At 36.5% G+C, this 12849-nt stretch overlaps 1 protein-coding gene across 1 annotated transcript in view; it reads left to right on the top strand.

Moving 5' to 3' along the window:
* Window positions 1-12849, top strand: part of LOC101172102 (attractin-like protein 1) — a gene marked incomplete in the record, with an annotated part of 241418 nt that overhangs the window by 46264 nt on the left and 182305 nt on the right. Inside the window, 5 exon segments of the mRNA XM_023963706.1 lie at window positions 1931-2118; window positions 3863-4076; window positions 4270-4461; window positions 10933-11181; window positions 11319-11456. Of these exon segments, the coding sequence (XP_023819474.1) occupies window positions 1931-2118; window positions 3863-4076; window positions 4270-4461; window positions 10933-11181; window positions 11319-11456 (981 nt within the window).

Genomic DNA, 12849 nt, shown 5'->3' with positions numbered 1-12849 from the left:
ATGATAGCCTTAATGAATTATTTCTCTCTCTTCCTTGTGTACATATATATATATTTTACATTGAAAGAAAAGAGAAAAGAATCTCCGATTTTTTTGAATTTTGGGTACATGTTTGCTTTTGAATGGAGACATTTTTTTGGTGTGTTAATTTAAATTTAGTAGCCAAAACATTTCACTTTTTATGTTATGCCGCCTCGGTGCCCTAGACTCGGAAGGGGGCGTGACAGAAAGTAATATGTGTTTTAATAACAGTAGTTTTACCCATTTCTTAACATAATTAAAACAGTAAAAGTACTTTTTTTTAAAATTGATTCTAATAAAGGTAAATGATTAAGTATGTCCACTGAATTACCCTGTTTCCTTTTTTTTCAATACAAACTTAAATGCTGTGCTCAGATTTGGTGTTTGGGTTCCTTACTCTGCTGTTGCAACCAAAGGCGTTGCTTTCTGTCTGTACTTATGGTCCTTATTGTTTATGAAAAAAATGTGCTGGTGCATATGAGGAAATTTCAGACTTTATAACTTTTTTGAAAGATTATTGTTATTTTTGTCTTGTTTATCGGAACTATATATGGCTTTTCCTTGTCAACACTTCACAGAAAAGCAGCATTCAGGCTTGTGTGCTTTGAAATACACATACTCCTTTCTGATTAAGTTGGGGTCAGTAGTTTTCAGGCCTTCTTTCTGTTTTATGCTTTTGTTTTACTTGGGGCTCTTTTTGAAAGCATTTGCTCCTTTCACATAGTGATCAGTGTGGAGATGAGCTGAAAGAGTTATAGGAACGTCTGCCATTATAGGAACAAAAGTTTGTCTTTCAGAATTCATAATATAAATAGTTTCTCTGAAAGATCTCTGTTCTAAATGTCTGGTATACTTCAAAAAGACATAATTTGCATTTTATGCACTACACTATATGCATATTTATCTCTTTCTATATTTTAACCCTTACCCTTATTTTTGGTCAACAGGGACCTGTTTCTGTTGAATTCTAACAAAAAAAGTGGTCATTTCATTACTGTTGGATTAAAAAAAGCTGGTGATGGAAACCAAATGACCCTGTGAATTGAATCAGTCCTGGATACCAAAATAAACAGCCATGTTTAGTGGATGCACATTTTTTTTTTTTAACTCTTTCATTTAACTCTATGTCTTCTAACAGCAGTTTATTTTTAAGATGGTCATTTACATTCTGCACTTCAATTAATGACTTTTTTTTTCTTTTTTTTAACCAATTGCTTACTAATAAGGATATTATTTTTTTAATGACAGGTGATCATCAAATTCTGATCTGTAACAGCATAACAGGGTAGGCTCCAGTGATTGTAAGACTTGCTTGTACTGTCTATTTAAACCCTTGTGCTATCCTAGGCACTGTAACATTGGGGGTTGGGTCATATAGACCCCACATGACAGAGTGCTGAACTTTTTTCTTCAATGATTTGTGATCTTCACTGGTGTCCATGGATTACATGAAATCCTTTCCACCTTTATCCACCTTTGTCATGGTAGGGAGAACATGTCAATGGTCATCTTGACCCCATAGGATAGCACAAGGGCTACGAAAGGCCAGGGTTCAGTAACAGAAACTGTATCTATTAGATGAATGCAAAGCTCAAAAATTGTTAAAAAACAAACAAACAAAAGAAAACACAAGTCATGATGACACATGGTTTTCTGATAGTCATTGGCTGTTGTTATTGTCTCAAGTTGCTAAAAAATGTACAATATTCAAGTGTCAACTACTGTTACTGATACTTTGTGAGTTAAGCTGTGAAAGTGGCTTACATTGATCAAAGTGTCAACCCGACCAAGTTTTTTTTAACAGAGAATATGGAATTGAAAGATTGTTTTGATGCAGAGGTCATGAACCAAAGTTACAAAGATGTTTTTTTTTTTTTTTGTTTGTGTCTATGTGTGTGTTTGTGTGTAGGCCAGCTATGCGGGGAAGGTTGGCAACATGTTGGTGAGGCCTGCCTGAAGATCAACTCCAGCAGGGAGAGCTATGACAACGCGCAGCACTACTGCAAAAACATGGGAGGAAATATTGCCTCTTTGCTCACAGACAATCAAGTCAATTTTGTCCTTGAGGAGCTACAAAAATATCAACTGCAGGACAAGGTGGGTGGTCAGCCTACAGCGGATTTAACAGAAACGCCATGAGACTGCTACTCATGTGAAAACCTTTTACTTATTTTAAATCCATACATTTTTAAACCGCTAAAGCAGTTAGTGATCCCTGAGTCAGATGGAAACCTATTTAGTTGCCAAAACTAATCAGAGAAAACTTTGAACCGACATAAAAAAAGCATATTATTATTATTTATATAATTATTATTATCATCATGCTGTGACAAAGACTTGACTCCAGAGAAAGAACCATTATGCTATAGCTCTGAGAGTCGCGCAATCCAACTTAACAATTCCTTCCATTAATCCTACTAATTTCTACATCCAAAATAGCAATTTATAGACACAAAATCCTAACTTATGGTCACAAAATACTGATTTGTTCACACAAAATACCAATTTGCGTGCACAAAATGCTAATTTGTGGCCACAAATAGCCAATTTGTTAACACAAAAACAGATATGTGCTCACAAAACGTGTATCTGTCTGGCCACAAATAGCTAATTTGTGTACTCAAAAAAAAACAAAAAACAAAAAGTTGTCTCCACAAAATGCAAATTAGTGCACAGAAAATGAGAATTTATACACAGAATGCTAACTTGTTTACCACAAATATCTAATTTTTGCACACAAAATACTAATTTGTGGCCACAAAATGCAAATTCGTACCACAAATTAGTGTTTTGTGTGCACACAAAATGATCATTTGTTCACACAAAATGCTAATTGTAATGCTAATTTGTGCGCACAAAGGGGACAGTTGGTTTTGTTTTCGTATTATTAATTTCATGGGTTCCATTGTAGTTAGATTTGAGTTCAGTTTTCTTTTTCTAAACTATTGTGGTAATCTTTGATATATTTATATAACTTTTTAAGTTTCAACCAGAGACTTGATTTTTATGGGAAACATGGAGGAAGTTACAGACATCGCTATACCCGTGACCACAGCATCAGTGTTTAAGCAGATGTGTGTGTGAATCTTTTACGTTGTAAACCCCAGCTGTGGAAAAGCATTCCTTTCATAATCGTTACCAGCAAACATCTCTTGTTTTGTCAGCAGATAATTTGAATGTTCACTGACCCTGCTTCACTGAGCCGCTGTGATTGCCAACTCCCTTTGAAAACCTTTTTTGTCTTTTGCTTTTATAATAATTGCAGCATTTTGCACAATGTTTCATTTAGGATCCATTTTTATTTGAAATATTTTGTTTTGTAAGCCATTTCTGCATGGCTCCAACTCGGCTGTTAATTTCAGTACTACTGTGGGATTTTGTAATGGGGTTGTGGTGTTTTCATTTGATTTATCGTTGGTCCTTTATAAATAGAACAAACCATTTAAAACAGCCTTATTGCTGTTTTAGCTTTTATTTTTCTTTAAACCAATAAATCTAGACTCTTTCGAGAAGAAGAATATTTGTAACTAGGCCTATGTTGTGATACCAGAGTTGAACTGTTTATAAAGTCTATGTCTGAACTCCTCAGGACAAAATATATATGAAAATAGGAAGAAAAAAAAGAAATATTTCTTCCTTGTCATCATAATTTTTTTTGTTAAAGACTGGTATAAAATATGCATAATAATTCATATATTTGGTGTCCAATATATGGCACAACAATGAGTTATCAACAATTTTGACTCTTACCTTTGGACAACAGGAGGTTGTGTTTGTCAGTGTCAAATCCCTGAACATTGCTGGGCACAACATGTGTTTTTGTGGCTTTGCCCCCCTGCAGAGCTTATCTCCATGGGTGGGCCTCAGGAAGATCAACGTGTCGTATTGGGGCTGGGAGGATGCATCACCCTTCACAAACTCCAGCCTGCGATGGTTGCCAGGAGAGCCGAGTGACTCAGGCTTTTGTGCCTACTTGGAGAGAGCCCAGATGGCAAGTCTCAAAGCCAACCCCTGCACTGCCACCACTGACGGCCTGATCTGCGAAAAACCTGCCGGTGAGAGAACGAATGAGTCTGCGAGATATGGATCAGATCACTGGATGACTCGCAGTGTCTTTAACACCTTAGACAATCTAGGTGTAAAAAAAAAATGTACATGTGCTTTTCAGTAGTTTCCATCTATTTCTATTCTCACAAACTAATATCAGTACTTGCATTAACAATTTAATCTTTTCTCTTTATCACTCAGGAAGGCCACAGAATCTAAGTGCTCGTCCATGTAAGACGCCGTGCGCTCTTCGTACCAGCTGTGCCAACTGTACCAGCCAGGCCATGGAGTGCATGTGGTGTGGAAGTACTCAGCGCTGTGTAGACTCCTCAGCTTACGTCATCTCTTTTCCCTATGGCCAGTGTCTGGAGTGGCAGACCCAGGATTGCTCTGGTGAGTATTTTAAATGATTCTTGATTGATTTTGACACACACACAAAAAAAATGTTTTCATGTCTTTTGCAGTAAACTTTATTTTACACTGGTTTATAATAGTTTGCAAGAAAAAAAATATTTATAAAAAGACATTAATTAAGAAAAAAAACCTGACAACATTTAAAACTTGACACAGTTTGAAAAAAATGACTTAAGGTCATTGGAGGAGCAAGATTACAAACATTAGAAACAGTTTTTCAGAGTTTAAAAAGATTTGAAGACAAAAGATTTTGATATAGTATCACCAAATGAAACATCACAATATTTCAATCAATTTTTTTTCTAGACCCCTAGTATAAAGCCTTTACCTGCTATTTTCTATTGGTTTATTGTTCTTATCAGGCTGGAAACTCCTAACGTTTTACTAAATACTGTTTGTAACTCAGGATAGGTCCAGAGGAAATAACAGCCGATACTTTTCTGAAAGATTTGTACCTAAACCTGCAAACCATGCATTGGAAACAGCCTCACCTGATCTAGTGGTAATCACTAAATTTTCTTCATGAGTTTGGGTTTTTCCTGAAGCTGATGTCCATTAGTGTGTGGACAAGATTAGGAAGTCTTGCTTAAGCAAATATGTAATTGTGAAATGCTGTGAAAAATTCAGATTTAGCAGCATGGATACGTCTAAGATAACACCAGGAGTTACAAAATTACTGACTTAGACAATCAGGATGACCCTCAGACAACCATTTAGATATGCTGTGAGATAATAAAGTAACATTGTAAATTCTGTGGTAATTTGGGATTTTATTTTGTGTTGCCTGCTAGCCGATATGTCGCACCCACTGGACTTTTTTTTACTGCTTTCCTGTTTGCAAATGTCCACAGGGAATCTGTTTATAAAGCATTTATATAATCACCTTCTTGGTAACTTCATAAATGCTTCAGAATGTAGGATAATGCCTGCAAGTTGCCAAAGCTGTCATGAAGTTCATTTTGAAGCTAAACTTTTTCCCTCACCTGAAGGTGTAAAAATCTTGAGAAGTATCTCAGAATTATGAGAGTAATGAGTAATGAGTATGAGGACAGATAGATTCCAGAATGGATGCAGATTTTCTCAACAAACTCTCTGCCTATTGTTCATGCTCTAGTGGACTAAAGGTTTTTTCGCCACTTTCAGCTGGAAACTGATTGTCACTTCCTTAAACTGCTGCTTAATACTTTGACCAAATCTACATGGCATTAGACCATCACAACATTGTGTACATCATGGGTTTAAATTAGATTTATAGCTGTGGATTGCTCAATTCAATACAATAATCAGAGGTCAATGGGTGTTGGTTTAAAATCTATTTCCCCAACTCTGTTTGGGGTGATGCCATGATGTCCTTTTTCTGGGATAATTGGTGCATCATGAAAGGTTTTCAGAATTTATCTCCCCTACAAAACTGGCAAATAAAAAAAAGGTAAAGATTTGTCAGTGGAAACGTTTTCTTATTGTAAAGGTACCAGTGAATTTTAATTTAAGGCTAATCTTTTGAGATGTAACACTGAGGTACCATTGGCTTCTTTATAGACACACTTTGTGTTTTCTTCCTTTGTGGGATTCTTTTCTTTCTTCACTCTGTCTTACAACAGTTATTGAACACACACATATTAGATTACAATGTGCGGTCACCTATTGTGTGTATTTGTCTATCCACCCACTCAGGCCAGATAATAGTTATGTTGTTGTGTTGCTGATATTGGTTTTGCTCCGTAGAGAAATAGCCTTATTTTCTCTTGGGCAATCTTCACAAGTAGTGTGTGTTTGTTTCACTTTATTTCTCTTTTATATTTTTTTATTTTCGTGTATACTACACTGTGTCTGTTTGCTGTCTTAAAGCTTCACATACTCTGAGAAAGGCAAAGACAGTTTATGGCCTTGGCACTTGATGTATTATGTATATAGGCTCACAGATCTGTTTGGCGCGGGCCTTAGTGATGCTTACTGTCAAGTGCTGTGGGAGCAAATAGATTACACCAAGAGAAATCCAGAAGATGTGTGCTGTCCAGGGACACTAAATATCAAACCCGGGGTGATCAGAGGCGCTGTAGCACCAAAATGAGAATTTTATATTTGTCGAAGTAGAATTAGCAACCCCTGAATAAACAAGGCAGTCATTACTGTAATACATTACTTCTTTCAAATATGTGTTCCTCACTGTTTAATGACTAAAATAAAAACCATAAGGTTTTTGTAGTACAAATTTTATTTATTCCAGCCCACTGAAAATTGTGTTCTTTAGATTTTATTATTACTATATTTGTTTTATTAAAGAACAAAACCTAAACTGTCTCTCTAAAAAGGGACAACACCAAGTAGCATCCAAGTTGTTCAAGTGATAAGTGTAAAAAGCACGGGGGAGTATTGATAAGAGTAAATACGAACAGCAACCACAATTTTGGATATTTTAATCAACACTGCTTTGTACCAGAAAGCATAAATACCCATTAGCCAGTAAAAGAGACTAAACACAAACATTTAAAAGTAATTAAAACAATAAAAACTCAATGAAAAGTCCATAACAAATAGGCCGGCGAAAGTTCTATTAAAAACCGGGTCACACAATGAGGCAGGCCAGGAACATGTCCTTTGCGTCCTCTGTTGTAGCAGCGGTCATCCGGTTCACCTTTCTAGGCGTGGTCAATCCTCTGGGCGGGGTTCTGCAAAGGAAATAAGAGCAGAGGCCAGTACTCTGTCCTAAACACATGTTCACCTGAGCATCTCCAGCAGGATAACTACACACAAGGAAGGGATGAATCCTTGGCCTTGCAGTTTTTGAGTGCGATGCTCAGGTTTTCCGGTGTACTCCACAGCGGCTATCGCAGTCTCTCGCTCACGTGAAGTGATCAGCTAACTGCCTGTACCTCCATCTGCAGCTGCCGCTGTAATCTCTCGCCTCTCCAGGTTGACCAGCTGCATGCAGTCCATCTGGGCCTTCTCTCGGCTTGCTTTCCAGGCTGCCCTTTAGTGCTCCTTTCACTTGGTTCATCTTCCAGCTTCTGGGGGTGTGTCCTGCAGCATGGAGAGCTGCTTGGCCTGTTCACATTTGAACTTCAGTGATCATTAGGCAGAGTCACTAAAACTATTACTCATGGACTATACACAATGTAAAAACAATTCATTCTAAAAACACCATGCAGAACAATAAAAATCCATGCAACAACTTAAAAAAAAGACTGAAACAAGGGCACACTCCTTGTGTGCCCCTTGAATGCTCTTTGCTTGCATCCTGACTTTTAGAATTGGGAAAATGATCGATGAGGGTGTAGTTTGTGTGGGTATCCTATACTCACAAAAACACTAAAACATAGAGAAAGCAAATCTGCATCAAGATTTATTTAAAAGTGAGCTGTTCAGAGCAGACTCTGCAATCTCCTTGCTTTCTTAAAATCATTTCACCCATTTTGATTGGATGTATAACCACAATCTTAGATTTAACTATAGTGTCATGTTTTCTTGTTACATAAACTTAATTTCTTCTTAAAATTTGCTATTTTAGATACCAGAGAGAGACCTCTTTTAGCTGCTTTTGCTGCAGCAGAATCTAAAAAATAACAGCTCCAAGTAGTTGGCATAAAAGACCCTAAACTTACTGTGTTAGAACTGACTGCAGAACATGTGAAATGTCCATAGTTTCCCCAAAATTTGCATGAAATAACTGGTTCTGCTAACAGTGTGTGAATGTGTGCACGGCAAGTAAAGAAGCTGTTCCTTTTTAACTCACACTTAATAGTTTACGAACCGTTCCTGAAAGGCATGGCAGGAAAATAAAAAGTTGGATTTTTCAGGTCACACCCTTGCAATCTCTGCATTCTCTGTATGAACACAGAATAATCTGGTGATTAAGATTATTAACAACATGAACTGCATGGAGATTCAAGACATGAAAGTGAAAGGCAAATATTTTGTGCAGAAAAAGCTGTTAGACTTAAAATGATTATGTAAATTTAAACACTGATCATCTTTTGATCTTTCTTAAAAGTGTCCCAGTGGTCTTTTAATTATTTCAAATGTATTACTTACTTATAATTATTATGAATTATTATTCATTAAAAATTCACCTCTTAGTTATGGGCAGGACTGTTGCTGCAAAGTGAGGCTGTTTACAGTTCCCATCATCCACTTATACTCCCTCCCTTACACTCCCTCTCTTGTACTCTCTGATTCACAAAGAAATACTTAGAAATACATTTGAAAGCTATTTGTCTTTATATATGACATCCATTATTTGAAAAATGTCACGAGAACATGTTAGAAACCCCAAAACACTATTGTTATTGGAGTAAAAAAGGTGGAATACTAAAACAGCATCAAACATACTACTTTATGTCTTACCTTCAACCAAAACAACAAAAGTGATTGAAAAAGAAGTATTTTTAATATATAAGAAAAATGTAAAAAGTTAAATAATTGACTTTATGCTTCAAGTGTTCATGAAGTTGCTTAACCCAAGCTTTGGACAAATAAGACCTATACGTCGATGATTCGATGCATTTTTTAAGTGATGACATTTATTTACGCTGCAGAGCAAACTCTGAAAATAAAATTTACAAATAAAAAGAAAGTTTAGATGAGTGTGAAGTGTAGAAGCAGAGCAGAGAAGCGAAACGTACTTCTGCTTCATGCTATTTATACTAAAAATGTTTTAAAGTAATACATTTGGAGCCACTTCGACTTCTTTTTGTCTGAGTATCGGTTTTGTAAGATGCAATTGTGAAGAAATCAGCACTGGTGGCTCAGTGAATGGAGCAGAGCGGAGATAAGGAGTGAATCTGTAAAAGAGAAATAAAAGTTTGATTATAATGCGGGAGAAAGAACAAACGAATCAGCAGGGCTGTGCTGTTGAATAATGCAGAAGACACGAACAAACAGCCGGCTCACCGGGAACATCTGACATTCGTGGAAGCTTCGTCGGAGAGGAAACTTCTTGTGGAACTTCAAATCGCACTTGGCCCCTTCCTCTAAGAACCTCTGATGACAATCCACAATGTTCCGTTTTTTCATGTGTTGTAGAAACCTGGCATGTTTTAATTTTCTGTTTGTAACATTTTGGTTCTGTTCTCTTTTAGGATCAGACTTTTCAACAAAAAATAAAATTAACAAAAAAAATCTTTCATAATTAATTTGTGCTTCACAGTTGGTGAACAAATATTCAGGTTTTATTTTTTCCAAGAAACTAAATGCTATGCTTTAAAGCTGTGTGTCACTTTTAATGTTTACCAGTAAAGTGTTTTTGAATGTCACATCCACTTTGTGAGTACAAATGTGTTTGCTTTTCTAGTAAGTGGAATACAGCAGGAGTAAAAGTCATTTTCATCTGAAATGTTTAGGAGCAAAAGAAGGAGAAATCTGTGCTGCATGTAGTTTTGAACACTTGTGATTGAAACAGTTTTAAAATAAGGCCATGTGTTTGGTAAGGATTGGCCTCATAAAAAAGGGCAATATGATAGTTTGGGTTAGGTCAATTTTAAGAACAACACCTATGAAAACAGTGTTTTAACATGTTCCTGTGGCATTTTTCTGATAATGGGGAACATATATAAAGAAAATTAAAATTAAAATTGCATTTCTAAGTATTTCTTTATTCAAATTGTTGTGAATTAGGAGCAAAAAAAAAATCAGTTTGAAGAAGAGCTTAATAGAGATGTGGAAAATATTCTGGTTGAGCTCTCTGCAATGGGGAAGAGGCGAATTTTTAATGAACTACTGCTGCTCTGCAGAAACGATGTCCTAGAAAGTGATGCAGGTTTTTTTTATTTTGGCTAAAAAGCTCAAAATATGATAACAGTGGGTCTTTAACAAGCTATAGGATCTTATATATGAGGTCATATTTATATCCTCTACACTAGTTAAGATCAAACAGGTGAACCCCAGTCTGCTTCAGGGTGTTGGTTCACTTGTAAATGGACTCTGGTGCAATTCACTTAGTTTGAAGATCAAACATGGAAGGTGAAGCAGTGTGATTTTAGAGTAGTGACAACAAACAGCCCACAATACGAATCTGAATGAGCAAAAAAGTTAAAACAAAGATTATTCTATATTTGAAGACTAGTCCCAGTTTTCTATTTCCTGCAGTTTTAATTTCCTGTACAGAGCTCACTCACTGGCCTTAAGTGAACTGCAGAAACTTTTTTATTAAAGCATGTTGGCTCGCCTCAGTTTTTGGTTTGTCCCAGAGAGATCAGAGTTTGAAAGCAAAGCAAACCAGATGAGAGTATAACATTTATTTGTTACTGTATTCAAAATGTCTCTTTGCCTGTTCGAAGTGACTCAATAGGACTGTCAGAGCGAAAGCGGCAAAACTACATCCCAATTGTTAAAATTGGTTTATAATAGAAAAATGCAGCTTAATTCTTTTAAAAAATGTCATCTGCTGAACACAATACTTTACAAAAAGCAATTATTAAATATATATTTCTTTCTTCCTGTACGTTCCAACAGCTCTCAACTGCTCAGGTCTGCGGACGTGTGCGGATTGCCTGCAGAGAGCTGAATGCGGGTGGTGCAGCGATCCCAGCAACACTGGTAGGGGTGTGTGCATGGAAGGTTCTTACCGGGGGCCCCTGAAACCTGCAAACCCAAGGTCTAGATCCAGGGACAGAGTAAGACTGCGAGATGGGGACATGGTGGTGGATCAGTCTCTCTGCTCAACTGACAAAGGCTACAACTGGGCCTTCATACAGTGTCCTGGTGAGTAAAAGTTACATTTAATCAAATGTAAAAGGTTTAATGTTTAATCAAACATATATATACTCTGAAATAACACCTATTAAACTAAGATTTGTCTTTTATTCTGCTTTGTATTGTCTGTCTTCCCTTTCCCTCAGCTTGTCAGTGTAATGGACACAGCAAGTGTGTAAACGGCACTGTGTGCGAGCTCTGTGGGAACCTGACAGCCGGATCACAGTGTCAAAGCTGCATGCCCGGTTACTATGGTGACCCCACCAATGGAGGAAAGTGTCATGGTAAGTGCCAGGAGCCCAGGGGTCAGACCTGTGCTTATTTTTGTCCAGTTAGCATCCCCAGCATGCTTCAACAAACTTCTGTTGATGATGAATGTCAATATTAAGAGTACGATCATGCAAATTTGCGTGCTATTCACCAAATCTTTCTTATTTAATGCACAATTTAATCCTAAACATTACAAGCTTTTCATTGAAATGACAAGTCTTACTGGGAGTTTATAAGCTTGTAGGGAGGAGCAAAAACCTGAAGGGGGCAGTATTTGAAAGATATACCCAGCATTGCTTTCCTCACATCTTGAGCAGGGCTGTGGTCTAAAACTGGACAGAAAAAACGACAGGAAGCAAGGCGATGTATGTGTCTGGATGAAACTCTGGGAACATGAACGTGTGCTGCGTTTTGAAGGGTCACAGCCCGACTGATGCGTAATAGCCATCAGTAAGGGGAGTGTGATGAACAAGTGAGTGAGGTAGGGAGAAGTGAGAGCGAGGTGCAGTGGCATTGCTCTCACTGTGACGGATGTGCGTTTTGGCTTTGTGGTGGCGTGACATTAAATCGCTCTTAATCATTTTCTTATTTCCTGACTTGACTGGTGTCTCTGTCCCTGGCGGCTTTTCGCAGCAAGCCTGGCACTGATAAATGCAGGCCACTTTGTGCCTATACCTCTAACTTTGACTTTTGTTTCTTTTATTTACTTTCCTTATCCTCCATTTTTCTCCTTTTGTTGATAGCCATTTCTGTTTTCTTGAACTTTTATGTTTTCTTTCTTAGTTTTGACTTTTATAAACCTTTTATTTTGTATTTTTTCTCAAATACATTTTTTTTATTTTACTACTTTTTTGAAGTTATAAACAGTTTCTATATATTCTTTTTTTGGTTTTCTTTTACTGTTGTAAATTTTAGCTTTCATTTGTAATTAAGTTTGGTTTGAAATTCTGTTGGTCATATTTAATTGTTGCTCTTTTATGCCTGTTCTGTCCTTATTTTACAGTTTTTATGAAGTTTGTGTCATTTAACTTTTTCTTCTTCTCACTGTAACATTTAAAACAAACCAGAGGCTTTTCTATGGCGGAGTATTAGGGCCACTATGAAAAAACCCAAAGCAAAACAAGAATGATGGATTTAGCCTGCACATAATGCGGATGGAGGCTTACACAACCAACTTTATTTTTGAAAAACTTGTTTTTTTCTTTTAAATTGTTTTCTCATAATTTTGTTACTTTATCTTTGTAAAATGTTTACTTTTTCTTATTATTTTAAGAATTTACTTTTGCATATTTTCAACTTTTTTTTCTCATCCTTTACCAATTTAATTCTCATTTATTAATTAACAAAAGTTCAAATTAATAAAAGTTTTGTGACCGTTCATGTTTTAAATTATGTGATCTCTGTTGC

Source organism: Oryzias latipes, chromosome 15, assembly GCF_002234675.1.
Source record: "Oryzias latipes chromosome 15, ASM223467v1".
NCBI classification, from domain to species: Eukaryota; Metazoa; Chordata; class Actinopteri; order Beloniformes; family Adrianichthyidae; genus Oryzias; species Oryzias latipes.
The sequence above is the reverse complement of the archived record's forward strand: the minus strand, read 5'-3'. Positions and strand labels throughout refer to the sequence as shown.